Source organism: Rhizophagus irregularis, chromosome 5 (genome assembly GCF_026210795.1).
Source record: "Rhizophagus irregularis chromosome 5, complete sequence".
NCBI classification, from domain to species: Eukaryota; Fungi; Glomeromycota; class Glomeromycetes; order Glomerales; family Glomeraceae; genus Rhizophagus; species Rhizophagus irregularis.
In genome coordinates this window covers 5515674-5543393 of record NC_089433.1, presented here as the reverse complement: position 1 = coordinate 5543393, position 27720 = coordinate 5515674, and the positions used below count along the sequence as shown (strand labels likewise).

The window sequence follows — 27720 nt, the reverse complement described above, 5'->3', positions numbered from 1 at the left end:
GGATGATATTTTATATGGAATTTGGCAGTCTAAATAACTATTATAGATCTATTTTTCAACTAATCGTTTTTCTTAAGGTTTTGCGATGACAGACTTTAGCTCTGAATTTCCGCCTCTTGAAGATTTTCCCACTTCTTCAAATACAAATGAAAATGCAAACTTGGAATCTGACTTTTTAGCAAGAGAACAAGCTGTCTTAGGAGCCGATGCGGCCTTATTCTCAAATTCAAATCATACTATTACATCAACAAGTAATGAGCTTGAAGGCTTCCCGGACATTACCTCACCGTCAACAAGCAACGTTTTGAGTCCTCCTGTTAGTAACACTTCTATTGTCAATTCTGTTTCTGATTATTCAGCTTTTCATTCAGAGTTTCCACCAGTAGAGGTTGAAAGTCAGGCAAGTTTAGTGGGAATTTTATTATTAGTATATGTAAATCAATTGGTATATATAATATATATTTTTTTTCTGCAGGCATTGTACAGTAATAGCAATGGAAAGGTTCCGCTTTCATTGTCATCAGATAATAATATAATCCATAATGTTGAAGAGGAAGATCCGGAAATTATCCGGTACATTTAAAATTTAATGATTTATTATTTGGACGTTTTGAATACATATAAATATAACGTAATTGATAAAATAGACAATGGAAAGAACGACAAAGAGAGATTATCGTCAAGCGCGATGAAGCATCTGAAGAAAAAAAACGAGAAACACTGTCTATTGCGCGCGATGCAATTGATAAATTCTATGAAGAATACAATGAAAAGAAAGCTCGTACCCATGAACAAAACAAGTAATTTTCATTTATTATTTATTGTTAATCAATGAAATTTATTTTAAATTATGAAGTAGTTTTGTTTTAATATATGGTTTAAATTTATAAGACAAGATGAAGAAACGTTTTTGCGCGAACGAGATGACCTTACTTCTGGCACAGCTTGGGAGCGTATTTGTAAACAGGTTGATCTTTCAACAGCACAAAGTAAGACAACCAATAAGCATGTTAAGGATGTGAGTAGATTCAAAGAGTTGCTTTTGAGCTTGAAAAAAGACGAAAAGGCCCCTGGTGCAGGTGGTTATTAAAGAAACGAACTTTATTACTTAAGGAATATTTTTGCAAAATTTTACTACAAAATAATAATTTTTTTATGATTAGAAATTAGTGTTTAGCCATAATAATAATATATAAAATAATACGTATTTGCGGATTTGTAAATTTTTTTTTTTTCTTAATATAAAAATATGGTGCTATTTAAGTTAAATTACAAAACACGTGGTTCGAAAAATTATAAATAATGGATTTTTGGATCAACAAATTTGAGTATTTCTCCTACCAATTACTTCGGGATTGTAGTTAAATTAGTTAAATTCTACCTAACATGTCTTCACCCACAGTAAATTCTCCAATTGGAGAATTTAACTTCGCAGCTAATTCGAGTCCTGATGTAATAGGAGAACGTTGTAACGTTATAGAGCGTCGAGCAAAAGCATATTTTACTAAAGCTGAAGTAACCCGTTGTGCAGAAAAACAGGGCTCTGGTGATTCTAAGGATAACATGTCAAGAGCGCAATGGTGCACTTTTATAGACGCTGTAGGAAGTAATCTTGGGTTGTAAGTTGAATATATTAGTTTAGAGAGAAATGCTTGAATTTTTCCTCTCTTCAATTTGATGGTCCTGTCTCACGAGATTCTTTATAAATTAAAGACCACAGAATACGATAAGCACAGCACAATTACTTTATAATAGATTCTTTTTATTTCAACCTTCAAAAGACTTTGCATCTGCAAAGCAAAAAACTGTAATGTTGTATTTATCATTTTTTTTTGGTTAGGTGTTTAATGACGATTATATTTTTTCCTGATTGTTATATCAATTCGAATAGGATTTATGTATCACATGTTTATTTGTTTCAACAAAGATTGAAGAGACATATAAAAAACTCAAAGACATTTTAGTGGCAGCATATCAAGTTAAGCATCCTGAAGGGCCTGAAATCAATGCAGAAAGTCAGGTACATTTAATGAAATTTGTAATCATATTTGAATAATGAGAAAATTATTATACTATATCATTTATTTGTTTATTTTAACTAGACGTTAGAAGAACAGAGACGTCGTGTTATACAGAATGAGCGCACGATAGTCGAAACTATATGTTTCGATTTTCAATTTGTGCTTCCTCATAAATTGCTTGTAAAATTCGTTAAGAAACTAAAAGGTATTTATTTCTTTTGAATTATTTTATTTTATTTTATTTATTTTATTTTTTATAATTAAAATTAATGTTAATTCGTATATATTTTACATATTATAAAAATAGGTGACAAATATTTGTATCTTAAGGCATATAATATAGTTAACGAATGGTAAAAGAAGTTTTTTATATCGTTATTATTAGATAGCTTGCAATAGTGAATGAATTTTTTTTTTTCTTTAAAAAAAAAATAAATAAATATTTCTAGTTACAAAACAACGGTATGCCTTAGGTTTCCTCCTGCTGCTATGGCAACAGCTTCAATTTTTCTTGCTACAAAATTATTGCACCGCGAAAATTTCCCATTCACAATTCACAATATGCCTTGGTATAAGATTTTTTTGGTTAAAATTGAAGATATCGAAGGTAAAAAAAAAGTGACTGTATTATTATGGATTTCCATCAATTCACATTTTTTCAAACTATTTATAGAAATAAGTTATCTTATTTTGGATCATTTTATATTGGAATCATCATCTAACCCCGATGATTCAGCTAATGAGGAATATACACAATTGAAATTATCTATAAGTCAACAAGCTAAAGTGAGGGAAGCGGCAATGGAAGATGTAACTATGAACAATATAGATATTGAATCTAGTAAGAATTTAAATTTAATTTAATCTTTTTCTAGTATTTGTGTTTTTAAAATATTCCATTTTTTATCAGACGGAGATTCATTGCAAATGATCAACGGAGCATCAAAAGATCACACCGTCCGCTATATGTTTGCGACTGTTCCGGAAATACATTTTGTTTAGTTATATGTTACCGAGTAAAGACGATAGGCGAAGGAGAAGAACGAGACGGTGATGGGCGATCACGTGATTATTTATGAATTTGTTTGAAGTTTAACATTAATAAGAATGGTAAAATAAAAATTTCTTTTTTATTTTTAATTAAGAAAAATCTAACGATATGTTCTAATGATTTCTTATATTACTATAACATTTATAAGATTTTTTCTCTCTTTTCTTTTTTTTTGTAGATATAAATGTATCAATACATGAGCACGCACAGTTAGTATTTGGAGAAAGGATACTCCTTAATTTGTAAATAAAAATTTAGAATATAAATATGTTTAACATAAATATTATATAAATAATATAGAGGTGATTTTGTAAATACTTTTAAATGACAAATTTATTATTGATTCAATTCATATATATTATATCAAATACGAAGATATCTCTTCTGAACCAGTCTTAACGTGATTTAAAGTATTCTAAAAGTACGTTCCTAGCTTCAGAATCTTCGCCATAATCTTTAACAACTACGCAAGAACAAGCTACTACCTTACGGGGATTACCTTCTCTATCAATTTTACACAATCCGGCCCATTCTCCTAACTTTTTGGCATCGCTTACTTTAATTAATTGAATATTATGTTCACTACATAATGCTTCAACAAGTTTAATATATTCTTTTTCGGTACAAGTTTCGACAAGGACACATAAGAAAGCTTGACGCCTGTTATTACAAAAAAGATCGGGATTATTAGGAAATTAACGACCTAAAAAAAAAAAATTTTATGACTTACCTATCCAAAGCCTTGGCGCATTCTCTCAATCCTCGAGCGAGACCGTCAACGACAAGAGCACGCTTTAAAACGTCCTGAAGAGCATCTTCGACGGTCTTTAATTTAAAAAGAATCAATTGATTATTTATCAATAGAATCATAATATCGTATCAATCTGATATTCCTACCATTTGGCCTTTAGCAGGAGTGTCAGAGCTAACAAGGATTTCTTCCTGTTGATTTGCTCCATCTCCAACTACATCTTCAACTTCCGATTCATCATCTCGGTCTTCTACCATGGGTGGCATTTTCTAAATTTTTTTTTAGTGTTTTTTATAACGGGTATCCAGACGTCCTCACTTAAAAATGATATAATTAATATATTGATTATACTATCATTAAAATAAATAATAACAGATAAATGATAATACAAAATAAAAAAAAAAATACATACATGATGACTTTTCTCTTTTCCCCTAAAGCAAAAATGATGAACGATGATGGATAGATGAAATTGAAAAAAATAAAAAAAAAAAATTTAAATAGATCTCGATCTGCAAATCATGAAAGTTATAAAAGATCTTGCTGAAATTAAACATGATAATTCGGGCCACATTTTGTATAATGCTGCTGACTGTCGATCTTTTTCACATGAATGTCAATTAAACCAATGCATATTTGTAGTACGTAATCTTATTATTGATGAAATTTCAATAATCACTTTTATTATTATGCAAATTTATATAATACAAAATAATACCGATCTCCTCGATTTTACATAAATATTAATAATAAAAATCACAATTTTAATTAAGTTTCAAATTTTTTTATTTATTAATTTTTTATGAAACAGAAATAAAAAAAAGAAAATATATATAAGGGGAATGTAATAAAGGGGATTTTAAAACTAATCACAAGAAAAAGAAAAATTTAAATGCACAATACGTTCAATATAACGTTTAACCATCACACTATAATAATCAACGATAATTTCTATCTAATTCAATTACGAAAAAGTATAATAAAATGTATTATTTTTTATTTTTAATTTTTTCTCCAATCTCTTCAGTATTAATTTCTTCAGTTCTTAGTTTCTTATTTAATTAGAGGTCTTTGCTTTCTTTCTTCGTTGAGTAGATGAAGGAGCTGCAGTATCATAAATATTATTTGGATAAGTTACCGAGTTATTAGAGTGGCTTGAATGATTTGTGTGATGAGATGATGGAGCGTAAGGAATAGTTTGGTGATTTGAAACGAATTCATATTCCATATTATCCACGAACTTTTTCAATGTGTCAAAGACCTTATTGTTGAATCTAATATCATCATGTTTAGCACGAACATGTTTCTTCATAGCTAAAAGACGATTTTGGTATTGGAAGATCGGTAACTTGGGAAATTTAGCGATCATGTAAGTTAAAAATACAAATTCCACTGGAGCCAATCTATGATCACGATGAAATAATTCAGCATCGTCTTCGATCATCTCTTCTATGGTCGTATAAATTTGTTTAGCCAATGCCTTAAGACCTTCAGGAACTTCGCGATCTTCTTTCAAGTATTTAGTAATTGTGGCAGGAGTTGCATTGAATTTTTCCGGTTCAGTTTCAATCATGTGTAAAGATTGAGTAATAAGTTGAAAAGGCCGAGCGCGTTTATTATCCATTATGGAAGAAAGAGTGGAATGTTGACTGTAAATTGTATGAGCGAAATCAGCCATTGGACTGCTAATGGCTTGAAGTTTTTCAGCAGGAGTTAATGCAACTCCCAGTTGTACACGACTGAAGATTTCTTGTTCTTGGTGTAAAGTAAGATCATAATACTCAACTAAATAATATAAGATAAAATAATAATATGATAAATTCTTAAAGTGATAATAAGAAATCTCATTACTTTTATAGGTGATATTTGTGATTACGATCATCATCACCATCACCAGAATATTTTTTGAATCTTACCACAAAGAAGCTCAGAACAGTCAAACATTTCACGTTCCGCTTCTGTCAAAGAACGTCTATTATTAAGATTTCTATAATATCGCTTAGTTATATTACCATCAGAAGGGCTAAGATGAGGGATTTCATTATCCATGAATCTGTAATTCAGATTAATAAACGTATTTGTTGCGTAGAAAATTAATCATGTCTAAAATATTGTGATTTAAGATAACTACTTACTTTCTGATAGCGGTAAGGCGTTGTTTACCGTCAATACAAACGCGCATCCATCTTTTGCTATCCAGTTTTTTACAAGAGAAGATTATGGGGGGGACATAGAAGTTATTAAGCACCGAGTCAACCAAGTGTGACTGCTTGATTCCTGTCCATACTATGTCTATCATAAAATAGAACAAAAGAAAATAAGTAAAGCTAAGCGTATAAAGATTTGTTTATTAATTACTCTACTGCGCCACATTCGCTTATTCTTTAAGTATGCATATATGCATTTTTTTTTGTAGTAACATAACGAAATGTAGAATAAAACAAACAATAATCTCGCATATTTTTTAAAACCGGTCAATATTACTTCATACATACCTCTTTGAAATTCAGGATTCAAGTCAATCATACCCATTTGTAACCAGTTATATAACTTATACATAGTATGGGTAACATTTCTTGGTTTTGTAAGTGCTTCATCCATAGTTGGCTCCAGCTTGACAAATTTTTTTATAAAAAGAAGGGAAAAAAATAGAAGTTTCTTTTGTAAAATATAAAATAAACAATAACTTTATTATTATTATTATTTTTCCAGGAGAAGAAATTATCCTTATAAACTATAAATAAATGAGAATTTTTTCTGAAAAGAGCAATTATTTATTTATTTATACAAAAAACTAAAATTTATTAAATGATTATTTAATATGAAAAAAGTATGATGAAAAGTTGATGGAAAGTCTATGTAGAAAATAATCACTCTTTTATATCACATTCAATAATCAAATGGAATTTTTGTTTTTTTTTCAAAATACATAAACTTGGATTAAGAAGGGAAAAAAGTTAATAATATTAAATTAACTAAAGTAAATAAGTCATGTGAAATACTATATTTATCTCAAATATATTATTATATGAAATTCCAGCCGTAGTTTTTGACCTTTACAAGATCGACAAAAATACAAATAAATTTTGAAATGCAACATATTATAATAAATTTCTGGTGAAATTTAACTAAACTAATTCCGGTCGAGAGAGACCCTTAGCAAAAACAAATAATAATAATCAAAAATGTGACAGAACAGAACGCAGAAATTATTATAAACAACAATCATTAATTGCAATTCGGAATATTATTGTTAGGTAAATCGCATTATTGTTATGTTAGTATTGTACAATAAAAAAATCATAAACTTATTACAAAGATTATATTGTATCTATACACAATATCAAAATTGGTAAGAGCTAATTGTTCATTAACTTATAAATAACACATTTTTTCTAAAATTTTATCATATCGATTAAACTACAATTCAACATTCCGAAAATTTTCACCTTGCAAAAAGTAAGATAATACAATGCAACAACAGGAAAAATTAATATTTGATGGAAGACATACACCGCAAAATATTTCTTCACATAGTTTTTTTTTTGGGGCAGTATTTGGAGTATGTTTGGCAATAGGTTATTATTCAGAAACAATTCCACAATTAGGAGTATTTCTTTCTGCTTTAGCTTTATTCCATGAATTAGAATACATGATGACAGCTCTATTTAAACCCGACATTGTAAGTTTAGATGGTCAGTATTATGATCCTATTGCGAATTATGGATTAAATATTTTAATATAATAATATATTTATCGGTTTTTTTTTTTAAAAAAAAAATAGCCTTTCTGTTGAATAATGGAAATCAGTATAATATTGCACACGTAGCAGGAATTACGGAATTCTTGATAGAGTTATATTTATTCCCCACGTTAAAGTATATCCGTTTTATACGTTATATAGGTAAGTTATCATAGTGATCATTATGTGTATGAAAAGTATCTATTTTAAATAAAAAAAACATATACTTTTGACTTAATAATTATAATAGGGTTCATCATAATGGTAATAGGACAATCAGCAAGGAGTCTTGCCATGTGGCATGCTAAATCAAATTTTTCTCATAAGATAGCATATCGTAAAAAACAAGATCACGTATTAGTCACAACGGGGATATATGCTTATATGAGACATCCTTCATATTTCGGTTTTTATTGGTGGGCTATAGGAACTCAACTATTACTTTGTAATCCTATTTGTTTAGCCGGCTTTTTTTTTGTATTACACCGATTCTTTAAGGATAGAATTGAGGAGGAAGAACCTTTGTTAATTAATTTTTTTGGTAAGGAATATATCGAATACAAAAAGAAAACTCCAACTCATATTCCTTTAATCAATTAAATCTACTTTAAAATTATTATATTTATAAAATGTACACAATGAAAGAGTAAATGTAGTATATCTTTAAAATGTTCTTAGAAATAAATTATTATTAATACCACCAAAATCGCCAATATAATACTAATATAATTATAACAAAAATAAATACTAATGGTCCATATTTACGCAAAAGCAATTGCAAATTAAGATCACGTGCTGATTTCTTGTATTTTTGAGACTCGTATCGAAGTTGATCTGAAAGTGAACTCATCTTTTCTAATCCTTCTCCACGCCACAAAACATTCTCTAAATTTTTTGTCATAATATTAGCTACTTCGTTCAATTCTGTATTTAGTCGATCTAGATTATGTTGCGTTCGTGTATTCTGGTATACTTTCTTTGTTTTTTGCATAAAAGTATCTAAAAAAACCCACAAGATATTAAATTACATTTTTTAAGTAAAGAACATTTTTTAAGTTTAAATGCTAGTTACCAAATTTTACAAAAGCGTAAGGTCTTAAATTTCTCTTTTCTACTTCATTCCCATAGCTCATTGAAAATTCTTTTGCGAGCTCTTCCAAATAACTAAATGCAAACTGCCGTGGATATGACCGCTCACAAATTGTCATATAACATACTCCATTTTGAATCAAATAGCTATATAATAAAGCAATTTAGTGTTATGGAAAAGTAGATACAAATTATACTTTATTCACTTACTGAAAATAATAGTTTCCAGACTCAATAGAGCACTTTTCTTCAGAATTCTCATTCATTTTTTTAAAAAGAAGCTTGGCTTTGTTCTTATAGTCTGCGAGTTCTGCTTCTCCATTCTATTTTCAAAAGCGAAAGTATTTAATAAATAACACTTTCTCAATATTAAAACAAATCGTGTTTGTATTAGAAAAGAAGGAATTAACACCTGATCATCATCAACCGAGGCCGCTAACGGAAGTCCTATAAAATAAAAACGTTTCTTTCAAGTAAACTAAAGAAAAAACTCTCAGTATGATACAAAAATCCTCAAGTTTACCGTCAGAAACGCGAGCGATTACTGTATGCTTAACCATCCTCAGTTGATAAATATAAAAATTAAGGTAAAATATTAACAATTAACTTTTTATATCAGTGAAAATGCTACACAAGGTTGTAAGTTGACATCAGTTTCATCTGTCAAATGTTGATTGGCTAATACAAAAAATGTTCCTTAAAATGCGGAACATTCCTTTTTGGAATTAGGCTATTTCTAGATGATAAATATATAATTCATTTTTTTGTCATATCATAATGCGGACTTTTTTTTCATTATTACTAGTAGATACATGTCAACGACTTCAGCCTCAACAATTGCGGCGAATAGTGATTCATCATCAATATCATCACTATCCGCTTTATCACAAAATTCAGAAAGCGAAATTGAAAGAATTTCGCGTATCAGAAAATTATTTGAGGAATTGGATTATGATAAAACTGGTGTTTTAGAACGCAAAAATATTTTAAAAGGACTTAATAGATTGAAAAATCATCCTTCAAAGAAGAAATATGCTTCAGAATTGTTACAGAGATGTGATGTATCATCGGATGGTGTAGTGGATTTTAATGAATTTAAAGCTTTCGTCGAGGAAAAAGAAAAAGAATTATTCAAATTATTTTTAGAAATCGACAAATCAAATGATATGAAGTTACAACCTGAAGAATTAGAGATCGCATTAAGAAAATCTGGTAAAAGTCAAATTCGTTAAATTGACGCAAACTTTTTTTTTTCTTATCTAGCATTTGCTTGCTAATCCATTGAATCATTTATAAGGCATTAATTGTACACAGGCTGAACTAAAGAGATTCATTAATACTATGGATAAAGATCAAAATGGTGTTATTGATTTCTCTGAATGGAGAGATTTTCTTTTGGTAAGAACTTTTCTTTTATACAATTCGTCAGGTGATACTACCAGATTCATATTTCTATGGAATTACAGCTTCTTCCTCGGGAAACAACAATGTCAGAAATTTTCGAATACTATAAAGTCATAGCCCAAGTTAGTATGGATGGCGAAGTAATAATACCACCAACTGATCCAAAATATCTTCTCGCTGGTGCGATAGCTGGTGCAGTAAGTCGTACTGCAACAGCTCCATTTGATAGACTTAAAGTTTATCTTCAAATTCAAACCATATCGCCTCAACTTCTTACGAATACAGTCAAAAACATGATTGTTCAAAGTGAAACGCAAGCATCAAAAAGATTAGTGTCCCCCGCATCTAATAGTATTACTAATGCTATAAAAAGCATATATTTAAGTGGGGGATTAGTTAATTTTTTTCGTGGTAATGGATTAAATGTTGCAAAAATTGCACCAGAAAGTGCAATAAAATTCTTTGCTTATGAACAATCTAAGGTTGCTGTTGCAAACCTAATGGGAGCAAAGGATACTGATTCGATAGGAATGTCTGGACGTTTCCTTTCAGGTGGTCTTGGTGGTGTTATATCGCAGTTTGTTATATATCCTTTAGAAACAATGAAAACTCGTATTATGAGTTCATCAGGTTTATCATTAAATACCTCACCTGGTGGAAGTGTTTTTCTAAAAACAGCGAGTGAGATGTGGAAAACACAAGGACTTCGTTCATTTTATAAAGGATTATTACCGGCCTTAATTGGTGTTTTTCCTTATGCTGCAGTGGACATGAGTGTTTATGAAGGTCTTAAATTGGCTTATATTAATCATGAAAAAACTCTTCATAATGAAAAGGCATCGAGTGTTTTTGTTTCTTTAGGTTGCGGTATGATTTCAGGATCTATTGGCGCGTCTATTGTATATCCTTTAGCGCTTGTGAGAACACGGTATAATAATCAATTTACACATCATTACTCTTTTACATTCAAAGATATCAAATTTTGATTTTATTTTATTTTCTTTGTTAGGTTACAAGCACAAGGAACCCCTGGACATCCACAAACTTATACCGGAGCATTTGATGTAATTAAAAAAACTTATAGTAATGAAAGATTACGTGGTTTTTACAAAGGGTTGGTACCAGCATTAGTGAAGGTAAATAATTAACAATTAATATTATCTGAATAGATTTTCTTGGTTGATAATGGTATTAACAATTTTACTGCTAATAGGTTGTGCCTGCAGCAGCGATTACATATATGGTTTATGATAAAACTAAAAGTAAATTAGAATTAAAATAAATTATAGACACTATCACACTAAAGATAATAAATAATTATTTATTCTTAATATATTGATCGATTTTCCCGATCACTCCAATAGATGATTGGTTTGGTTATAATTCAAAGTTTCTTGGTGTAAAATACCAAATACGTATTTATTAGTTTAAATTTAAAATTTGATAATTTATCTTTTGCGCATATGCATTTTATCGTGGCTATTAATTAATTTTTAGCTGAGGTTAAAATTAGAGAATAGAGTTAAGATTTATAGGGTTCAGGGTTAGGAATATTGTTACATTTCTTATAAGTTAATTTCAAAAAATAAACTGGGTTCAGTTGCTTTAAAACTAATTCTATAACTGATAATATTTGAAAGAAATCTATCACAAAAAATTATATAATAACTATTACGAGAACTTTGATCATGGAAGATAAATTTCTACGAAAGTTAAACTACCTGTAACCTTGATAATTGTTAAAAATATTGTGTATGTATTTATTAATTAATTAATTTTGCAAGTTTAGAAAAAAATCAATAAAACCAGATTATTTGCTTCAATTTCCAAATATCTTTTTTTTTCATTAAATTGTAATAATTGGTAGAAGAATTTTTACAAAACAATATTTCATTCTTAGATTCATAATTATTATTCTTCTTTTTCCTCCTTTAAGAATAATTTTAACCAATAAAATGGCTATTTCAGAAATATTAGAAATAAATTAAATGAAATGTGTGTAGTTTTAGGTGATGAATAATATTTATTAGAATTTATAAGTAAAAATCGAAGGCACGAATAATCTTTTTTTTTTCTAAAAAAAAAAAAATAATCATCATCATTGTTCATGTGGTTTATTTCCAGTTTTAACAATTTCTAATCCTTCAGATAAATCCCTTTCAAACTTTTCAATATCCATTACACCTTTAACATCAAACCAATTTCCAAAAGATTTAGAAATTGTATATTTAGAATCTTTTAATTTAATAGATGAATCTTGTTTTTCTTTTTCAACATATTCAAAAATAATATTATAAATATCAGAATATCTTTTTGTATTTGTTTGAATTGTAATTGTATATTTGTTGTCATTTTCCACACAGCTTCCTACAAATATAATTTCCTTTTCATATATAAAAGAATACAAAATAAGTAGTGTATTCAATACAAAATATCTAAATTATTAAATTATTAAGTTAAAGGGAATATGATTTTGTATTAAGACAAAAATTCAGATTAAATAAAGGATACGCAATTATACATATAAATGTTACTTCTTTTGCTTCATTGAATGGTGTTATATGTCCATAATATCCGCCAGATAAGGCAAAAGCACATGCTAAATATCCCAACACTAACTTAACATCAGTATGAGTGTTGTTCTGACGAAAGTTAGCTTTACTTACGAAAAACTAATCGTGTTAAAAATATATGTGCATTTGTTATTACTAATTAATTTAAAATTTTAACCAGTTCGTTAATAATATATATATAAACCTTTTGAATATAATCGTCACATGCATTTTTCAAATCTATCAAGTTTGAATTATTAACAATAATTGGCTCTTCCTTTTCGGTAGGTTTTTCTTCTGTTTTTGAGTTTTCCTCTAATGTTTTACGAGAAAAAAAGAGCTGAATGTTAAAACAAAGAAATAATGATAAAACAAATACTTTTGAAAGGGATTTCTAAAGTACCCTCAGTTGAAGGAACTAATGGTTTAGCTTCAGTTTCTTCTAATATCTGCCCCATTATCTGTCAGATAAAAAAGTAAAAAAAAAGCAATCATATATATTTTATTATTCTCAGTAGTTACGTGCTATGCATTTATTGGATATCTATGTATTACAAAAACGTTATGCAGGTTACAGGATTTAAAGTTTATTGCTATTAGAGAAATCAAAAAGGAAAAAGCCACTCTCTACCCACTAAGCCTTGCTTGAGTTCCTTTATTTTGAGGTTGTAAGAATTATACATTGTTTAAAAGACCATATTATTCCAATATTCGACTTTCCACATAAATGTATTTAAATTATATTTTAAATTATAAAAAATTAATTACAAATCTATTTTTCTGGTGACTTTTTAGTTTTATGTGCTGCATCTACTAATTTTTTCAAGACATCCTTCACATATTTCAATCGATTCACTTCCACGGAATTAGAAATTTTCAAAAAATTTGTGATTGTATAAGTCTTTAATTCATTTGCCTCATTAATATATGTTATAACATTCCCTTCCTCTGATATCACAATTTTCACGTGATCAAAAAAATTAACCTATATAATTCGAAGAGCACTTGAATTTTTTTGTAATGATAACTTGTTTGGAAATAATTTTAAAGACGACAAACCTGTACAATGCGATTGCTCAGCCTGAACATCATTGCGTGCGGTGTTCTTTTAAATTTCGTGAGAAATTCCATATTATGAGTTCGATCTTTATCAACGAAAGTATATGAATGTGTCCTTCTCGAAAGGGTTTCATTCATATAATTACGAAAGTTTCTCAACAAGTACATTTTCTTTTGCAAAACTTTAGGACAATCAGCTACTAAGTATGATTTACGTGTTGGAATTATTGAAGTTGAGGAGATTCGATTATTGTAAATGTATTCGAAATTACTAAACGGAGCATATGAACTTAGTCAATTATCATCGGAAAAAAAGAATAAAAGCATATTGTATTAAAAATTTACCTTCCATTAGGAGACATTATCAACGTTGTCTTATCGTTAAAATGTACACCCACAGAACTATCAGTCAATTGGTAGCCCATTCCGTATTTATTTGAATAATCAATCCATTTATTTACAAATACATTTGGCGTAGGTGTTACTTTAGTAGAACGTAGATTCGATTAAAATTTGAAATAAATAAAAACACACTTCAGTATTCAGATACGTACTATCGTTACATATTATATTTTTGGCATTTTCTTGATCAAGAATTGTCCTAAATGATATTTCAAGGGTATTTAATATTGCTTCAAGGACGCCAGTTCGTAATTTATCTAATAAATAAAAATATTTCATTAATACCTCTTTGAAACCATATAACAAAATCACGTACTAATTAAATGAGGTTGTCTTAAAATTACCTTGATGAGGAGTTGCATCATTCAACTTACCTGCTTTTTCTTCAGGCTTAACTGAAGATTTAGACTCAGCAGACCCGGGCTTCTGATTAGCGGATGATGGACCAGAGTTTTTAACATCAACTTTTTTAATTTTATCTTCAGATTTAACGATTGGCTTCTTCAGATCGGTTTTTTTAGCTGTTAACTTTATAATTCGTTTCTTCTGTTCAGTCTTATTAGAGGACGATGCTGTGGAATTTTTTTCATTATCATGTTTATTTTTATCTTCGGATTGAACGGTATGCTTTTTCAAAGCAGGCTCTATAGATTTTTTAGCGGGTAACTTTTTCCCTTGTCCAGCAATAGCCGTATTTAAGTTATTGCTAACTAGCGTCTTCAGTGGATGTCTGGTAGAGATTGAATAATTGGCAGGTTTGTTTAATTGAGGAACATCAAAACAAGGAGCAATATTTAATGCGGACACTGGAATCGTTGTTGGTGTCATCCCTAAACTAAAAAACTCATGATTCAAAATCTGTTGAATAGTCAGTCGTTTCTCTAAAAGTAAAATAAACAAATATATATAGGTGTGTTTTTATCTTAAAAAAAGAAGATACTTAAATGATGTTTAATTACCTGGTTCCAAAATTAGCATTAGATTAATCAATTTCTTTGCTTCCTTTGAGACAGTAATATGAGATGGGAATTCATATTTTAATTCTTTGATTCTCCTGTAAAATGCTTTAATTATTTTAATTGCAATTTAAAACAAAGAAAATAAATAATAAGTAAATAACACCCAACCTGTAAATTTGATCGACCTCCCCATCAGTCTGGAAAGGTGGTCTTCCGAATAGTAATGTGTACCTTTTTTTTTATAAAAATATAAATCTCGAATTCATTATTCGTTCTAATCCACTAAAAACTTACATGATAACGCCTAATGACCATATGTCAGCCTCAAAACTATGACCATTCGTTCGGTCAAATAAAACTTCGGGCGCGATATAATTTGGAGTACCACATATCGTCCTAACATAGTTAAAACGTAATTGTAATGAGAAAGTAAATTAAGTTTTTAAAGTAATTAATGAAATATACTTTTTCCTTTCACCCTCACATTCCAGCTGTGCCGCTAATCCAAAATCCCCAATTTTGATTTTCATGTCCTTTGAAAGAAACAAATTCGCCAACTTGAGATCACGATGAATCACATACTGACTTTGCATATATTCACACGCATTAAGAAGTTGGAGCATAAAATATCGAACTTCAGGTTCGGTCAAACGTTGCCGTTTTTTATTCATATAGGCTAATGTCTTTATATAATTGTTTATAAATTCATACTGCATTCTTATAATCCTTATGAAATTATCAAATAAACATATACCTTATTTTCACAAAGCTCCATCAATAAGTACACAAATGATTGATCTTCGCAACAATCGTAAAATTTAACAATATGAGGATGATCCAGCTTTTTATGTATAGCAATCTCGCTAAGAAGCTATAAGTGTTATAACATCATGTAATTAGCTTATTTTTAGACAAAGAAAAGCATCAGAATTTCTTAATTTTAAGGACTTACCTTGTCTTTATTTTTTGGATTTCTTAATGAAGCTTTGTCTACAACTTTAACGGCGAGTATCTTACCCTCTTTAGTCTCCACTTCATAACACCTTCCAAAACCACCCTATAGGCATTAGAACAAATTTACGCGTTTTTTTTTGCAATTAACAAGAAAGTTCAATTGAGTTATGTATTATATAAGATATACAAACCTCACCGAGCAGACCACGTCGCTTGTATTCATGGTCGGGTTTTTTTGGAGGCTTGATAATTAGAGGTGGCTCTCTCATAATACGATTGTTTCGGAACAAGTTTCTTTTTCCTCTTTCCATAATAATATATTATATAATTATCATGGAGAGTTCCTACGAGAAGAATTTAAGAGCTGCTCAACAACAAATCGAAGGGAATGATTGATATGTAAACAAAAAGACTGACGTCATACGTTTCAAATCTAGAAATTGCAGCCAATCAAAAAATTCCATAGATCGAATATCAATTGATCAGCTGCGGTTCATGACTTTTCAGGATTCTTATACCATTTTTGGAAAATGTTCACGTGTATATAAAAAAGTTTTTCAACTTTTTCAAACGTCGCCAATATTATAAATAAAGTCATAACCATGGGTAATACCAATGCACCAAGAAAAGTTCATAAATTGACAAAAAAACACCGAATAAGTAGAAAAGTACAAATAAATAATTTAAAATCATCAGGCAAATTACGACCCAGTGAAATTATGATTCATGGAAAACGTATATCTAAAAAGAAACAACAAAAAATTGATAGACGAATTAAATTTGTAAGTCTATAATTTTTATCTTGGAAAAAAAAAAAATTGAACATTATGATTTATTATTTTTATCGTATTTCAGCAACAAAAACACCGAATGGAAGGAGCAGAAATGATAATTGAGAAAATCCGTACAGGTGAACAAAATTAATTAAATAAAATAAAATTAATTTATTTTAAATTCTTAACAGTTAATTTAATTGATTTTGTTAATTTTTTTATAAGAAGATACAACTTCACAGATGCAAGTAGATCAATAATCATTCATGATATTAATATAAATTAATTTTTTATACATTGAATCTAAAATAAAGATTATGATTATTCTCTATTTACATACTTGTAAAGAACAATGATAATTTTATTGTAAACTTTAAAAATCGAAATGTGTTTTTAAGTAGATCATCGATGTGGTTTTCAGAATAAGTTCTTATCAAGAATTATTATATGAAGTTAGAAAACAGAAAAACAGTAGGCTCAGGTCTAGATCGAATTCTTAAGAACCAGTTTTGTTGTTGTTCATCTGAAATTTACGATCTCATATATTAAAACTTTTGTTCTGAGAATTATTTGCTCCGCATCAATAATAACTTCAGTCAATTCAATTAATCATGCGAATATTACAAATATTATCAAATTTTAAGAATATATTAAGTAATTAATGTGAAATTAAATACATTCTCTGCTTTCTTTATACAGCAAATCACTGTCCTCTCAATTACATGATAAATGCAACTTTATTTGACAAAATCCAATTAATAATATTACTATTTTATTCATATGGCAAAAAAAAAAATGTACATTCAAAAATGAAAATATTAAGTTTTCAACCTCATTGAACAGTATATATAAGTCTTGCATATTCCACATAAATGGCGAATTATACTATTGCGTATTGTTACTCTTACGCAAAAAATGATACTAAGTATCGTCCAATAAAGAATCCTTATAAGTCAGTTGTTGGTAATGTATCTAACTTGTTTAATTCCTGTAAAGAAAGATAATTTTCGTTTTCACTTACATATTTTTTTACTATATTATTAGGTGAATTCAATCCTAAATCTCTTTCTTCTTCCTTTACTCTAGAAATTTTATATTGATGTCTACGCCAATTAACATACAATTGTAAAATTTTATCTTCGGGTTCAAGACCATATTCTTCCATCCAATTATCATCTTTTTCACAGAATAATTTCCAACTATCTTCTGCATATTTACCCATACCAAATAAATTTTTTGGAGTTTTGAAATTTGAATTCAGCAAGTAAGCATATGAAAATTTTATTATTCTTTCGGCTCTTGAATTTCTAAATATCAATAATAATCATTATTATTGAATAACACTTATTTCAAAATAAATAGTTCAATAAAGATACTTAACTGTAGTCCTAATGGACGTAATAAATCAGCTAATGTATGAACATCAGCTAAAACAGCTTTTTGTGGAGTTGGATATTCTTCTAAAAATTTCCACATTATTGGTAATGCTTGTGAACCTCTTGTACGATTTAAAAACATTGTTGCTATTAATAACTTTTATGTGTAAATCGCGTCAGTTATAATATTAAGATAAGAATAAATAATAGTTATAATAAAATGATAACGTTACCTTCCATGGATCATAATATAAAGTTTCTTGTACAAGATTAAAAGGAGATGGCATAGGAATAAATTTTGGAACATAATTAATTTCGATTGATGCAGCTTTTTTAGCTTCTTCCATAGTTGGAAGTCTTGAACCGCCACCACTTTTAGATTCTTCAAAATTGAAGTTTAAATCTTTTTCTGAAGGATATTCAATCTCTGAAATAGATCCTTCTGTTGCTTCTGAGTCTACTTTTAAATCAATGTCTATATTGGATAAGTTATTCATGAAAAGAAAAGCTTCTTCTTCAGAAAATTTGATATGTTTAGCGGAGTAAGTACTAGCATTTTTTGTAAATCCCTTTTTGATTGATCTAAAATATTTGGATATTTTTCCTGTTCGTTTGATCGATGTAATATCTCGAATTTTTGACTTTGTTTCTGATTTATTTGTCAGTAAAGTATCAAATATATCTTTGGTTATATCTTTATTTAACGCGTCCTTGAATGGCGCGTTATTCTTATTTTCTCCATTTATGGAACTTATGGAACTATTAAAATAAGGACTTTTAGTTTCAGTTTTAACTATTTCACTTTTTCTTTTCATTTTATAAAATTTTAAATAATAAAAAAGAACAAACCAAAATTTATGACCAAATAATTCTTTTTGTAATTTTCGCGCCGGCCAGAGAAGATAGTTAAATCATGTGATATTCATATGATTTTATAAATCCTGTTATGCTGATAACTGATTGCTGCTGAATTCCCTTTTTTACTACTAAATTTAAAAATGTCACTTACTGTATTAGTAGGGACATATAATTTAAATCAAAGATTATTAGAAAAAGATCTAACAACATGGTTGTTCCCTCCAACATCACAATCCCTACCAGAAAAACCCGATATAATTGCAATAGGATTTCAAGAATTTAACGAATATCCAAATGCATTTTTAAATATTAATAATAAAAATAGAATAAAACATTGTGAGGAAATGATTGAAAAAGCAATACTTAATTATACAAATGAACAATATTTTAAAATAAGTAGTAGTATATTCAATGGGTTAGCATTAGTAATTTATGTAAGAAATGAAGAAATTAAAAATGAGATAAAGAGTATAGAAGTAGAACAGGTTGGAGTTGGACCAATTTGGGCTGGTAACAAGGGAGCGATTGTAGCTCGATTAAATATAAATGATACAATATCAGTCTGTTTTATATGTGCACATTTAGCACCACATTCACATAATGTAGTGGAAAGGAATAAGAATTTTAAGAGTATTATTGAGAGAGTAATATTTATTGATAAAAGTACAATATATGATAATGATTACGTATTTCTTTTTGGAGATTTAAACTATCGTATAGAGATAAAAGCAGAAAAAAAAGAACATTTAATGAATCTATTAAATACAAATGAATATCAAACGGTAATAAAACGTGACCAATTAAATATTGAAAAAAGAAAAGGGCAGGCGTTTAATGGATTTCAAGAAGGTGAAATAAAATTTCCTCCTACTTACAAATATTATGTTGGTAGTACAGAGTTTAATTCTTCAAAAAGGATTCCTGGATGGTGCGATAGAATATTATATTTTTCTAGCCGTATCGAATCAATTAAATTGAATCATTATACATCTAATAATGATTATATTACATCAGATCATAAACCAGTTTCTGCTTTATTCACGATTAATTACGAATCTCTTGATTATTATAATAATAATAATAAAATTAATTTTTTTACTAACTATAATTTTAAGATTGATAAATGGAGATTTATGAAAAAAGTAGTTGGAAATTTTGTTATTAAAATATTTGGATCATTATGGATGTTATTTTGGACAAAATGGACAAAAATAATTGTTGCATCAACTGGTATTTTCATTGGTTGGTACTTTATTTATTCATAAATATATTATTACATGATTAATTTAGTGAACTTCTACCGTAATATTCTCATTTAATATTCCTATTTAATATTCCTATTTAATATTCCCATTTAATATTCCCATTTAATATTCCCATTTAATATTCCCGATTGATATTCCCATCTAATATTATATTCCCATTTAATATTCCCATTATTTAATATCCCACTCATTTTATATCCTATTTAATCCCCGTTTAAGACAACATGAGGAACGTATTGATATTCTACTAAGGATAGATTTTTTTCTAAATTAATATTATTAATACTATTCTCGTTATTATTTTCAATTGTAATTTCTGCACTGGTATTTTGATCAACTACTATTCTCATAAATCCACGATACATTTCTACTCTTGCATTATGAATATTTACTGTAGTATTTGGTTGCAATAAATTTATTTGATCTATTTATATTTTGATAAAAAAAAAATAAACATAAATATAATATTTGGATGTTTGAAACTATTCAAGTATGATTTTTTTATATAACTACCGTTCATTGCTTTCATGATTATACATCCTGTCGAATCTCCAATTAAAATTTCTGCTACTTTAATTTTAGTCCAAGCTACGTAAAATTAAAAAAAATATTAACATAATTTTTTAACAATAAAAGAATTTCTTTCATTTCTTTCTTAACACTAACTGGGATAATCATCTACTTCTCCTATTATAATTTGTGCTATTACTTTTACTTTTAAATTTACTTGATGTTGATCTGGTTTTAAATCTGCTACTGGAATATCTATCATAAATCAAAAATTCAATTAAGTAAAAAAAAAATGTGTTTAAAAAAAATATATATATATATTACGAACATGATATCGGACCCATTTTGTTTTTTGCCAATATGATACTGATAGGTTATATTTATATATGTTTGTTTATGATGAGATCTACATTCCTACATTCTGATCATGTAACGGTGCATCATCATACATTTTTTTTTTTATTAAAAAAGATTATTCGAAAAGATTAAAGATATTTAATTAATTTTAATAATGAATTTTGCGATTGCTTCTAGGATACTTGCTAGAAGGTATCTGAATACTAGTTCTGTATTGAAAACTAGTACATCATTTATAAAAGGTGTAAAAATACCTTTTCCTGTTGCGTTAACGAAAAGACCTTTTCATGCCAGTGCTTTTACTACTTCCGATCAATTATTTCTGGTAAGATTTTTAACAATTTAAAGTTTTTTTTTAAAATAATATTAATATCGGTTCACCATTCCTGATTTTAAATAGCACCGAGATACATCGGAAAATAACTTGTCGATTCCATTCGAATTTACAGAAGATAGTTTAAAAAGAGCGAAAGATATTATATCACGTTATCCACCACAATATAAAAAAGCTGCTGTTATACCTTTATTAGATTTAGGTCAACGTCAATTAGGTTGGACGAGTATCTCTGTTATGAATGCTGTAGCTAAATTATTAGAAATGCCTCCTATGCGTGTTTATGAAGTTGCCACTTTTTATACTATGTTTAATCGGTATGTATATAAATATATATATATTTCTATTAATTTTATTAAAACTAAATTCTAAATTTATCTTAAATAGAAGTCCAGTCGGAAAATATTTTTTACAACTTTGTACAACGACACCATGTCAATTATGTGGGTCAACAGAAATTTTAGAAACAATTAAAAATCATTTAAAAATTAAACCGGGCGAAACAACTCCCGACAAATTATTTACTTTAGTAGAAGTTGAATGTGCTGGTGCCTGTGTTAATGCTCCCGTATTGACTATTAACGATGATTATTATGTAAGTACTACTGTTCTATTAAAGCAATTTTTTTTTGTTTTAAATCATATATAAATTATATATTAAATGTTTTAATCGTAAATTTAGGAGGATTTAACACCAGATACAACTATAAGAATATTAGAATCATTAAAACAAGGTGAAATACCAAAACATGGACCACAGTCTGGTCGTATTACTTGTGAACCTAAATCTGGTCTTACTACCTTAACAAGTAAACCATATGGCCCTGGTGAATTTGTTAGATCTGATTTGTAAATTAATTAAACTGTATATAAAAATTTTATTTAAATATATATCTTAAAATATCTCTAATATGAAAATTACAATTTTTCTATAATGAAATATTCTAATAATAATAATTCCTTGGTATGATATGCATATTTTATAAAAAAAATTCTCTATTAAATCTAATACTTTTAATATAAAAAAATACATTCTTCCTACCTATAATGATTTTTTAATCAATCACTTTAACTACTTTCGGTCAATTCAATAACTTGAGCACCTTCATCAACGATATCTAACGTTTTTACAATCACTTGAGTGTCTTTTTTTCTTTTTAAAACTTCTGTTATTCTATCAGCAATTAAATCAAAATTATTAACTGCTAAAGCTAAAATCGTTGGTCCTGCCCCACTTAAACATATGCCTAAAAATCCTGGAACTGTTTTTGGATTTACACTCGATAAAATTTCTGATAATCCAGGAATCTTTAAAAAATACATTGAAAAAAAAAGATCAAATCAGTACAAAATTAAGTCTCGATATATATTATATTTTGCATATTATTAACTTAATATAAGCTGAAATATAAAATTAATATAATTACTTACCAATTCCATACGGTATGGTTGATGTATTTTATCTTGCATCGCTTGAAATATCAAATCAGCATCTGGAGGTGACTGCGAAAGAGCAGTTGTTAAAACAGCTAATCGCTGTAAATTAAATACCTAAAAAGGATTATAATGAAAAGTTTTTAGTAAAAGATCATACAGATCATACTTTAATTATCAATATAAAGAGATTAAAGCATACCACATCTTGTCTTTCGTAAGTATTTGGCAATACACTTCTAGCAGTAGCAGTAGCAACTTCGAATTGAGGAATAATAGTAATAGCTTTAATTTCTTTAGCCCATTTTAATCTAATATAATGACCTATCCCATTCGGTACTGTTAGTTCTTTTTGTTTAACTGCTTGCTCATTAGCAGTTATTCCATCTTCAAGAGTTTCCGAATGAGGAATAGCAGGAGCTTCGATGTCTTTAGAATCCAATTCGCGTAAATAAGATGCAACAAACCCACCCATTAAAGCAGCAGTAACATTATCGGGATGTCTTTCAATCATTAAACAATGATCTAATAATCTATCTTTAGTTAATTTGAGATCTCCTGCTATATCTCCTAAAATCACACCAGCAACTACAGCTGCTCCACTACTACCTAAACCTCTACCAAATGGAATTTCATTATTAATATTTATGATCATTGGCGAAGGAAATCCATTTATATTATGTGAAGCTAGTACGAATAACGCTGTTTTAGTGATTAAATTTTGGTTAATTGATAATGGCACATGTGAGCTACCTTCTCCACTATAAGCTAATACTATATGTTCATTAAAATTCGGTAAATTCGAATGTTTTGGTAGAATTTTAACGGTTAAGGTTAAATATAATGACAATGTAACTCCAAGTACATCAAAACCTGGTCCTATATTTGACGAGGAACAAGGAACTCTTATTTGTAATATTTTACTTGGAGAAGACATAATTATTAAAGAAGGAAAATTCAATTTGAGATGGATTTTTTTTTCAGATCCAGATTTTTATCCAGATTTTTATACTTACTGTATTGTGTAATATGATTAGATTAGATAAAAACGTGTTCGATTTTTTAGTTTCGATTTATGGTAATGACGTTCAACATTATGTACATTATGTAATATTTGATCAATTTTTTACGAAGTTGGCGTTCTTTCATAGCATTTTAAAAATTATAAAAATTATTCTTCACCATCCTCAATTACGATATTCAATACATTAAATAAAATTTACACGTTTTAATTCCAAAGAAGAAACGAAAGAATGGGTGAGGTATTTACAATTTTTATTGTGAATATCGTGTAATTTGTGGTTTCTTTTATAATACTTGACGCTTTTAAATAAATATATATATTGTCTTAAAGGAATTACAAACTTATTTTAATAAGTTATTAACTAGGCAAGTTTTTCTCGTATTATCTTTATTTTTTCCATTTGAAAATTTTTTTAACAAAATTATTCTCTTATTTCAATAGAATAGACGGTTTGAAAGCTGTAACCGTCACGGACGGAGATGGCGTTATATTAATAAAATGTGCTTGTTGTTCCTTTCCTCTATTATTTTTTCTTACAAAACTATAACAAATAACCTTTTTTTTAAAATTTAAATAGCTGTATCAAATGATGTATCACCGAGAGTTCTTGAACCAGCGTTATCAACAACATTTTCTGTAGTAAGTGATCAGGTAAGGATTTATTTATTATAGCATATTCTTTAATAAGTCAGAAGCAAATTTAATTTACTTTTTCTTAATTATCTTTAAGGCATCAAAATTAGGTTTGAAGAAGAATAAATCAATAGTGAGTTTATTTGGCCTTTTTCAAATTGTACAATTTAATCATACGCCTTTGATAACTACTTTGGTAGCTGATTCGGGGTCTAATACTGGTGAGAAGATTGTTTTGTATATAAAATTCTTTTTTGTTTTTTTTTAAAAAAAAAATATTTTAATAAAATTAAATTAAATTCTGTTTCGAACGGACTATAATCATATTAAGGAGTATTATTGGATCTTGGAAATGAACTAAAAGAAGTCACAGATATAATTGCTTCGGCATTATCAGAAAGACAGGTCATTGTTTAAAGTAATTTATGTATTAACAGCTAGTTAAATTTTACAAATTACATACGGGATAAACTTTTATATATATACAATGTATTATATATGTAAACAATACCCCTTTTATTTATTATTTACTAGGAACAAATCAATAAATTGCATTAATAATTTTTATACTATTAAAGTTCAAAATTTACCCTTTTATTTAAAGATTTTTTTGCTTGATAATAATCCATATGAGTGTTCTAAAAAAAACAAAACTAGTAATCACTATAGCAATAAGTTTTAAACCAGTTTACTTACATTATGAAAGATATCCGACCCAAGTGTAGATCTAAGATTGTGTTACAATGATAACTGATTTCTATATAAAGATCATCCACAACTTCATTCAATCTTAGTATAAAATTTTACTTTTTTGTAATAATTATTTGATTTCAAGTAGCAAAAAAATTAAAAAATATAAACAATTCAAAACTATTCTAAATAAAAAGATCAAAACCTCGCGAAATTTTTATTTATCATTTTCTATACCTAGGCTAGTCTCTTAATAATCGGAAGCGCTCACATGAATGAAATTCGATGTACATAAGTAAAATCTTGGTATAACAGAGTTATATAATATATTAAATTTGTTCTTGATATATCAGATTTCTTGATATATCGGATGACTTTAAAAAATATTACTAATGGAACGGGAATTGACCGGAGTGTGATTTTTTTAAACGCGATAAAACATTGTGATCTTTTTATTTATCATAAACTTTACATATGTTTTTAATATCGTGAATTTAATATTTCAATTGCCCCGAAAATTTGAAAATACATAATGGAATATGTCATTTTCTATTTATTCAAAGAATGAAAATTTTTTAATCCTAAAATAAAATAAATTAAAATAAATTAATTAAGAATACATAATAAAAGAAATATATAATGTTAATATGAGATCTACTTACCATACGAGTTTTGAGAGTACGAGTGATTACCCTCTCAGGAGTTCTATGAATAAAAAATTACTTTAGTATTCATGACTTCAAAATTACTCTATTGTTTTAAATACATACACTACATGGACAACAGCACCCCAACCAGCCAAACTATCCCTATCAACAGCATTCAATAAAGATTGCGAAATAGTTTCAAATAAATCTTCAGGTTCTAAATCAGGTTCCCATAAAGATTCGCATACTCCAAATAAACTATCTGTAGTTGATCCACCTACTACAAAATCTTTTGCAAAGTTAATACACCCTATCAAGTCCATTCCACAAATAAATGGTTGATTATTTTTGTCAAGTCCGGCAATTATTGGCTCGACAAAATATGGACCAAACCTATTTTAAAATAAGAGAAAGTTAACCTCTTTGATATTTAAAAATATTAAGAATTTTTGGATGGCTACCTTCTTTCGTACAATGTTGAGGATACCATATGTGCTAATGTACGTGGTTCAATTTCGCGTTCTTCACTTAATTTATACATATTGATTTTAAAACGAAATCTTTCTGATCTATTAAAAGTAAAAAAAAATATGTTTTTATATAAATATATTACTAAGAAATTGAAACGTAATGAACTGAAATGTGAATATTATTTACAAAGTTCGAATATCAGTAGCTAGACCAGGAAGTCCTATAAAAGTTTTATCTGTTGCGGGAAATACTTTTGGAAATTCAGTTGACACAGTCATCAATTGAACACCAAGGCGTTTATCAGATCCAATAGCAACACAATTCTTTCCGGCCATTGCGACTATCGCCCCACCATTATATTCCATAATCGACTATAATATACAAAATAGTACATTTCGTTAAAAAGAAAGTCCAGCTTATATTTAAAGTTTTAATAGAATCATTTACCATGGTGACTAAAATATTTCAAAAAGAACAGGTTAATAGGTTAAGTTATAGTGCAAATGCAAATGTCAAAAAAAAAAATCTTTGATATGCATATCAGTACTACGTATATGGATTACGTTTTTTTTTTCAGATAGCAATTTATCTTCACTTTTTTTGATCTTAAATACAATTAATACAATGGAATATATTCCAAGTATTTATATAATTGTTATTCAATTTCTTTTTATTTTATTATTAAACGTTATGGTTAAATAGATTTGTTACAATTTAGTTCTTACTGAGCGCGAGCGCTTAGCTGAAGATATTTTAACAAACAAGCAATTGGTAATTTAAAATGTGCTTCATTTTAAACTTAGTTACAATTGCCTAATTACAAATTTTTTGTTCAAGGCTATAGATTATGATAGAACAAGAAACACTAATAGAGAAGCGTTAGCTAAACTTAAAAAAGAACCTTTAAATTCTCAAAAAAATGTATGGGTAAATCTGGGAGACTTCTTTGTTAAGCTGGAAAAAGATAATGTAAAAACATATATAGAAAAAGGTAAAAGGTTATTATGCTCTTTTTTTACAATTCTTTTGTAGCATAATCTGAATATAACGAATAATTCTGTCTTGTGAAATATAAATAGATCAAAAGAACCTTGAAAAAGAAATTTCTTCATTAAGAGATACAATAAAACAAAAAACTACGGAATTAGAAAAATTAGAAACTGGCGAAATTAAAAAAATGAAAGGATTCGAATTACGTGGAATTACTGCTAATGATTTATATAATATCACTGGTGTTAATAAAGAATTTGAATTTGATGAATAATTACTTTAATTACTTGTTACTGTATCAGCAAAACCAGGCTATCAAGGGGGAATTTATCATGCTTTAATCAAAGACTATAATTTTAATCCACTGGTTTATC

At 28.0% G+C, this 27720-nt stretch overlaps 17 protein-coding genes across 20 annotated transcripts; 8 read left to right on the top strand and 9 right to left on the bottom strand.

The window, feature by feature from the left end:
• The first annotated feature begins 40 nt into the window (after positions 1-40).
• OCT59_025721 (uncharacterized protein) lies at positions 41-1275 on the top strand. The gene is made up of 4 exons (XM_025312366.2): positions 41-400; positions 476-573; positions 648-800; positions 892-1275. The coding sequence occupies exons 1-4, from the start codon at positions 86-88 to the stop codon at positions 1088-1090; spliced, it is 765 nt and encodes a 254-aa protein (XP_025189558.1). The 5' UTR covers positions 41-85; the 3' UTR covers positions 1091-1275.
• Positions 1276-1386: 111 nt separating this feature from the next.
• OCT59_025720 (uncharacterized protein) lies at positions 1387-3460 on the top strand (the record flags this gene model as incomplete). Its single annotated transcript, XM_025323781.2, has 11 exons — positions 1387-1619; positions 1714-1807; positions 1892-2020; positions 2103-2226; positions 2329-2374; positions 2471-2628; positions 2695-2862; positions 2932-2978; positions 3113-3131; positions 3221-3281; positions 3448-3460. The coding sequence occupies 11 exons, from the start codon at positions 1387-1389 to the stop codon at positions 3458-3460; spliced, it is 1092 nt and encodes a 363-aa protein (XP_025189559.2).
• On the bottom strand, positions 3344-4298 carry OCT59_025719 (40S ribosomal protein eS12). Its single transcript, XM_025312367.2, has 4 exons — positions 4236-4298; positions 3970-4140; positions 3803-3897; positions 3344-3732 (listed from the first exon to the last, which is right to left on the bottom strand). Exons 2-4 carry the CDS (start codon positions 4087-4089, stop codon positions 3468-3470), a joined length of 480 nt encoding a protein of 159 aa, XP_025189560.1. The 5' UTR covers positions 4090-4140; positions 4236-4298; the 3' UTR covers positions 3344-3467.
• Positions 4299-4593: 295 nt separating this feature from the next.
• On the bottom strand, positions 4594-6805 carry OCT59_025718 (uncharacterized protein). Its single transcript, XM_025323782.2, has 4 exons — positions 6319-6805; positions 5959-6115; positions 5740-5876; positions 4594-5608 (listed from the first exon to the last, which is right to left on the bottom strand). The coding sequence occupies exons 1-4, from the start codon at positions 6422-6424 to the stop codon at positions 4881-4883; spliced, it is 1128 nt and encodes a 375-aa protein (XP_025189561.1). The 5' UTR covers positions 6425-6805; the 3' UTR covers positions 4594-4880.
• A 426-nt stretch (positions 6806-7231) lies between these two features.
• Positions 7232-8332, top strand: OCT59_025717 (uncharacterized protein). Its single transcript, XM_025323783.2, has 3 exons — positions 7232-7518; positions 7608-7727; positions 7816-8332. The coding sequence occupies exons 1-3, from the start codon at positions 7296-7298 to the stop codon at positions 8163-8165; spliced, it is 693 nt and encodes a 230-aa protein (XP_025189562.1). The 5' UTR covers positions 7232-7295; the 3' UTR covers positions 8166-8332.
• Positions 8071-9238, bottom strand: OCT59_025716 (uncharacterized protein). Of its 2 annotated transcripts, XM_025331022.2 has the most exons (5): positions 9178-9238; positions 9067-9101; positions 8865-8977; positions 8638-8801; positions 8071-8564 (listed from the first exon to the last, which is right to left on the bottom strand). In XM_025331022.2, exons 1-5 carry the CDS (start codon positions 9212-9214, stop codon positions 8257-8259), a joined length of 657 nt encoding a protein of 218 aa, XP_025189563.1. In that variant the 5' UTR covers positions 9215-9238; the 3' UTR covers positions 8071-8256. The 2 variants fall into 2 exon arrangements, with proteins under 2 accessions (XP_025189563.1, XP_065992255.1); XM_066140525.1 differs by having other exon boundaries at positions 8865-9101.
• A 196-nt stretch (positions 9239-9434) lies between these two features.
• Positions 9435-11421, top strand: OCT59_025715 (uncharacterized protein). Its single transcript, XM_025312368.2, has 5 exons — positions 9435-9866; positions 9952-10052; positions 10121-10986; positions 11068-11194; positions 11272-11421. The coding sequence occupies exons 1-5, from the start codon at positions 9467-9469 to the stop codon at positions 11338-11340; spliced, it is 1563 nt and encodes a 520-aa protein (XP_025189564.1). The 5' UTR covers positions 9435-9466; the 3' UTR covers positions 11341-11421.
• A 16-nt stretch (positions 11422-11437) lies between these two features.
• On the bottom strand, positions 11438-13095 carry OCT59_025714 (uncharacterized protein). The gene is made up of 4 exons (XM_025312369.2): positions 13014-13095; positions 12816-12925; positions 12570-12730; positions 11438-12493 (listed from the first exon to the last, which is right to left on the bottom strand). The coding sequence occupies exons 1-4, from the start codon at positions 13066-13068 to the stop codon at positions 12157-12159; spliced, it is 663 nt and encodes a 220-aa protein (XP_025189565.1). The 5' UTR covers positions 13069-13095; the 3' UTR covers positions 11438-12156.
• Positions 13096-13117: 22 nt separating this feature from the next.
• Positions 13118-16253, bottom strand: OCT59_025713 (uncharacterized protein; the record flags this gene model as incomplete). Its single annotated transcript, XM_025312370.2, has 12 exons — positions 13118-13595; positions 13670-13940; positions 14015-14153; positions 14224-14328; positions 14416-14952; positions 15031-15125; positions 15199-15261; positions 15325-15426; positions 15496-15713; positions 15785-15901; positions 15983-16087; positions 16176-16253. The coding sequence occupies 12 exons, from the start codon at positions 16251-16253 to the stop codon at positions 13383-13385; spliced, it is 2043 nt and encodes a 680-aa protein (XP_025189566.2). The 3' UTR covers positions 13118-13382.
• A 271-nt stretch (positions 16254-16524) lies between these two features.
• OCT59_025712 (uncharacterized protein) lies at positions 16525-17116 on the top strand. Of its 2 annotated transcripts, XM_066140493.1 has the most exons (3): positions 16525-16766; positions 16840-16894; positions 16986-17116. In XM_066140493.1, the coding sequence occupies exons 1-3, from the start codon at positions 16587-16589 to the stop codon at positions 17015-17017; spliced, it is 267 nt and encodes an 88-aa protein (XP_065992253.1). In that variant the 5' UTR covers positions 16525-16586; the 3' UTR covers positions 17018-17116. The 2 variants fall into 2 exon arrangements, with proteins under 2 accessions (XP_065992253.1, XP_065992254.1); XM_066140494.1 differs by lacking the exon at positions 16986-17116 and having other exon boundaries at positions 16560-16766; positions 16840-16980.
• A 461-nt stretch (positions 17117-17577) lies between these two features.
• Positions 17578-18977, bottom strand: OCT59_025711 (uncharacterized protein). Its single transcript, XM_025312371.2, has 3 exons — positions 18367-18977; positions 18139-18290; positions 17578-18064 (listed from the first exon to the last, which is right to left on the bottom strand). The coding sequence occupies exons 1-3, from the start codon at positions 18946-18948 to the stop codon at positions 17704-17706; spliced, it is 1095 nt and encodes a 364-aa protein (XP_025189567.2). The 5' UTR covers positions 18949-18977; the 3' UTR covers positions 17578-17703.
• A 1229-nt stretch (positions 18978-20206) lies between these two features.
• Positions 20207-21153, bottom strand: OCT59_025710 (uncharacterized protein). The gene is made up of 4 exons (XM_025312372.2): positions 21095-21153; positions 20923-21021; positions 20770-20844; positions 20207-20680 (listed from the first exon to the last, which is right to left on the bottom strand). The coding sequence occupies exons 1-4, from the start codon at positions 21108-21110 to the stop codon at positions 20460-20462; spliced, it is 411 nt and encodes a 136-aa protein (XP_025189569.1). The 5' UTR covers positions 21111-21153; the 3' UTR covers positions 20207-20459.
• Positions 21154-21263: 110 nt separating this feature from the next.
• Positions 21264-22373, top strand: OCT59_025709 (NADH:ubiquinone oxidoreductase 24). The gene is made up of 4 exons (XM_025312373.2): positions 21264-21448; positions 21524-21774; positions 21845-22052; positions 22140-22373. The coding sequence occupies exons 1-4, from the start codon at positions 21278-21280 to the stop codon at positions 22308-22310; spliced, it is 801 nt and encodes a 266-aa protein (XP_025189570.1). The 5' UTR covers positions 21264-21277; the 3' UTR covers positions 22311-22373.
• OCT59_025708 (uncharacterized protein) lies at positions 22306-23860 on the bottom strand. The gene is made up of 3 exons (XM_025331023.2): positions 23094-23860; positions 22889-23008; positions 22306-22765 (listed from the first exon to the last, which is right to left on the bottom strand). The coding sequence occupies exons 1-3, from the start codon at positions 23826-23828 to the stop codon at positions 22526-22528; spliced, it is 1095 nt and encodes a 364-aa protein (XP_025189571.1). The 5' UTR covers positions 23829-23860; the 3' UTR covers positions 22306-22525.
• Positions 23861-24017: 157 nt separating this feature from the next.
• On the top strand, positions 24018-25132 carry OCT59_025707 (uncharacterized protein). 2 transcript variants are annotated; one of them, XM_025312374.2, is made up of 6 exons: positions 24023-24153; positions 24246-24280; positions 24357-24415; positions 24493-24566; positions 24646-24769; positions 24880-25132. In XM_025312374.2, exons 1-6 carry the CDS (start codon positions 24145-24147, stop codon positions 24963-24965), a joined length of 387 nt encoding a protein of 128 aa, XP_025189572.1. In that variant the 5' UTR covers positions 24023-24144; the 3' UTR covers positions 24966-25132. The 2 variants fall into 2 exon arrangements, with proteins under 2 accessions (XP_065992252.1, XP_025189572.1); XM_066140439.1 differs by having other exon boundaries at positions 24018-24153; positions 24646-25132.
• A 297-nt stretch (positions 25133-25429) lies between these two features.
• On the bottom strand, positions 25430-26870 carry OCT59_025706 (proteasome core particle subunit beta 3). Its single transcript, XM_025312375.2, has 6 exons — positions 26804-26870; positions 26543-26727; positions 26347-26454; positions 26009-26278; positions 25901-25943; positions 25430-25819 (listed from the first exon to the last, which is right to left on the bottom strand). Exons 1-6 carry the CDS (start codon positions 26804-26806, stop codon positions 25814-25816), a joined length of 615 nt encoding a protein of 204 aa, XP_025189573.1. The 5' UTR covers positions 26807-26870; the 3' UTR covers positions 25430-25813.
• Positions 26871-26980: 110 nt separating this feature from the next.
• Positions 26981-27620, top strand: OCT59_025705 (uncharacterized protein; the record flags this gene model as incomplete). The annotated part of the gene is made up of 4 exons (XM_025312376.2): positions 26981-26996; positions 27075-27127; positions 27194-27347; positions 27436-27620. The coding sequence occupies 4 exons, from the start codon at positions 26981-26983 to the stop codon at positions 27618-27620; spliced, it is 408 nt and encodes a 135-aa protein (XP_025189574.1).
• Between the last annotated feature and the right edge of the window lie 100 nt (positions 27621-27720).

Excerpts from the sequence above, each read along its gene's own strand:
- OCT59_025721 (XM_025312366.2), top strand. The coding sequence starts at position 86 with ATGACAGACTTTAGCTCTGAATTTCCGCCTCTTGAAGATTTTCCCACT. Across the intron at positions 401-475 it reads CAGTAGAGGTTGAAAGTCAG|GCATTGTACAGTAATAGCAA; the intron begins GCAAGTTTAGTG and ends TTTTTTCTGCAG. Across the intron at positions 574-647 it reads GAAGATCCGGAAATTATCCG|ACAATGGAAAGAACGACAAA; the intron begins GTACATTTAAAA and ends TTGATAAAATAG.
- OCT59_025719 (XM_025312367.2), bottom strand. The coding sequence starts at position 4,089 with ATGCCACCCATGGTAGAAGACCGAGATGATGAATCGGAAGTTGAAGAT. Across the intron at positions 3,898-3,969 it reads CTCCTGCTAAAGGCCAAATG|ACCGTCGAAGATGCTCTTCA; the intron begins GTAGGAATATCA and ends TTTAAATTAAAG. Across the intron at positions 3,733-3,802 it reads TGCGCCAAGGCTTTGGATAG|GCGTCAAGCTTTCTTATGTG; the intron begins GTAAGTCATAAA and ends TTGTAATAACAG.
- OCT59_025718 (XM_025323782.2), bottom strand. The coding sequence starts at position 6,424 with ATGGATGAAGCACTTACAAAACCAAGAAATGTTACCCATACTATGTAT. Across the intron at positions 6,116-6,318 it reads GAATCCTGAATTTCAAAGAG|ACATAGTATGGACAGGAATC; the intron begins GTATGTATGAAG and ends ATTTTATGATAG. Across the intron at positions 5,609-5,739 it reads CTGTTCTGAGCTTCTTTGTG|TTGAGTATTATGATCTTACT; the intron begins GTAAGATTCAAA and ends TATATTATTTAG.
- OCT59_025717 (XM_025323783.2), top strand. The coding sequence starts at position 7,296 with ATGCAACAACAGGAAAAATTAATATTTGATGGAAGACATACACCGCAA. Across the intron at positions 7,519-7,607 it reads CGACATTGTAAGTTTAGATG|CCTTTCTGTTGAATAATGGA; the intron begins GTCAGTATTATG and ends AAAAAAAAATAG. Across the intron at positions 7,728-7,815 it reads CCGTTTTATACGTTATATAG|GGTTCATCATAATGGTAATA; the intron begins GTAAGTTATCAT and ends TAATTATAATAG.
- OCT59_025716 (XM_025331022.2), bottom strand. The coding sequence starts at position 9,214 with ATGGTTAAGCATACAGTAATCGCTCGCGTTTCTGACG. Across the intron at positions 9,102-9,177 it reads AATCGCTCGCGTTTCTGACG|GACTTCCGTTAGCGGCCTCG; the intron begins GTAAACTTGAGG and ends TTTATTTTATAG. Across the intron at positions 8,978-9,066 it reads CCTCGGTTGATGATGATCAG|AATGGAGAAGCAGAACTCGC; the intron begins GTGTTAATTCCT and ends TTTTGAAAATAG.
- OCT59_025715 (XM_025312368.2), top strand. The coding sequence starts at position 9,467 with ATGTCAACGACTTCAGCCTCAACAATTGCGGCGAATAGTGATTCATCA. Across the intron at positions 9,867-9,951 it reads GATCGCATTAAGAAAATCTG|GCATTAATTGTACACAGGCT; the intron begins GTAAAAGTCAAA and ends ATCATTTATAAG. Across the intron at positions 10,987-11,067 it reads TTAGCGCTTGTGAGAACACG|GTTACAAGCACAAGGAACCC; the intron begins GTATAATAATCA and ends TTTCTTTGTTAG.
- OCT59_025714 (XM_025312369.2), bottom strand. The coding sequence starts at position 13,068 with ATGGGGCAGATATTAGAAGAAACTGAAGCTAAACCATTAGTTCCTTCA. Across the intron at positions 12,926-13,013 it reads ATTAGTTCCTTCAACTGAGG|AGGAAAACTCAAAAACAGAA; the intron begins GTACTTTAGAAA and ends GTAAAACATTAG. Across the intron at positions 12,731-12,815 it reads GTGACGATTATATTCAAAAG|TTTTTCGTAAGTAAAGCTAA; the intron begins GTTTATATATAT and ends TAACACGATTAG.
- OCT59_025712 (XM_066140493.1), top strand. The coding sequence starts at position 16,587 with ATGGGTAATACCAATGCACCAAGAAAAGTTCATAAATTGACAAAAAAA. Across the intron at positions 16,767-16,839 it reads TTGATAGACGAATTAAATTT|CAACAAAAACACCGAATGGA; the intron begins GTAAGTCTATAA and ends ATCGTATTTCAG. Across the intron at positions 16,895-16,985 it reads AATTGAGAAAATCCGTACAG|ATACAACTTCACAGATGCAA; the intron begins GTGAACAAAATT and ends TTTTATAAGAAG.
- OCT59_025711 (XM_025312371.2), bottom strand. The coding sequence starts at position 18,948 with ATGAAAAGAAAAAGTGAAATAGTTAAAACTGAAACTAAAAGTCCTTAT. Across the intron at positions 18,291-18,366 it reads TATATTATGATCCATGGAAG|TTATTAATAGCAACAATGTT; the intron begins GTAACGTTATCA and ends TACACATAAAAG. Across the intron at positions 18,065-18,138 it reads TTACGTCCATTAGGACTACA|AAATTCAAGAGCCGAAAGAA; the intron begins GTTAAGTATCTT and ends ATTGATATTTAG.
- OCT59_025710 (XM_025312372.2), bottom strand. Across the intron at positions 20,845-20,922 it reads AGAAGTAGATGATTATCCCA|CTTGGACTAAAATTAAAGTA; the intron begins GTTAGTGTTAAG and ends AATTTTACGTAG. Across the intron at positions 20,681-20,769 it reads AATCATGAAAGCAATGAACG|ATCAAATAAATTTATTGCAA; the intron begins GTAGTTATATAA and ends AAATATAAATAG.
- OCT59_025709 (XM_025312373.2), top strand. The coding sequence starts at position 21,278 with ATGAATTTTGCGATTGCTTCTAGGATACTTGCTAGAAGGTATCTGAAT. Across the intron at positions 21,449-21,523 it reads CTTCCGATCAATTATTTCTG|CACCGAGATACATCGGAAAA; the intron begins GTAAGATTTTTA and ends GATTTTAAATAG. Across the intron at positions 22,053-22,139 it reads CTATTAACGATGATTATTAT|GAGGATTTAACACCAGATAC; the intron begins GTAAGTACTACT and ends TCGTAAATTTAG.
- OCT59_025708 (XM_025331023.2), bottom strand. The coding sequence starts at position 23,828 with ATGTCTTCTCCAAGTAAAATATTACAAATAAGAGTTCCTTGTTCCTCG. Across the intron at positions 23,009-23,093 it reads CTTACGAAAGACAAGATGTG|GTATTTAATTTACAGCGATT; the intron begins GTATGCTTTAAT and ends AATCCTTTTTAG. Across the intron at positions 22,766-22,888 it reads AACCATACCGTATGGAATTG|ATTCCTGGATTATCAGAAAT; the intron begins GTAAGTAATTAT and ends TATTTTTTAAAG.
- OCT59_025707 (XM_025312374.2), top strand. Across the intron at positions 24,281-24,356 it reads TTTAATAAGTTATTAACTAG|AATAGACGGTTTGAAAGCTG; the intron begins GCAAGTTTTTCT and ends TTATTTCAATAG. Across the intron at positions 24,416-24,492 it reads TGGCGTTATATTAATAAAAT|CTGTATCAAATGATGTATCA; the intron begins GTGCTTGTTGTT and ends AAATTTAAATAG.
- OCT59_025706 (XM_025312375.2), bottom strand. Across the intron at positions 26,455-26,542 it reads GCTACTGATATTCGAACTTT|ATCAGAAAGATTTCGTTTTA; the intron begins GTAAATAATATT and ends TACTTTTAATAG. Across the intron at positions 26,279-26,346 it reads TCAACATTGTACGAAAGAAG|GTTTGGTCCATATTTTGTCG; the intron begins GTAGCCATCCAA and ends ATTTTAAAATAG.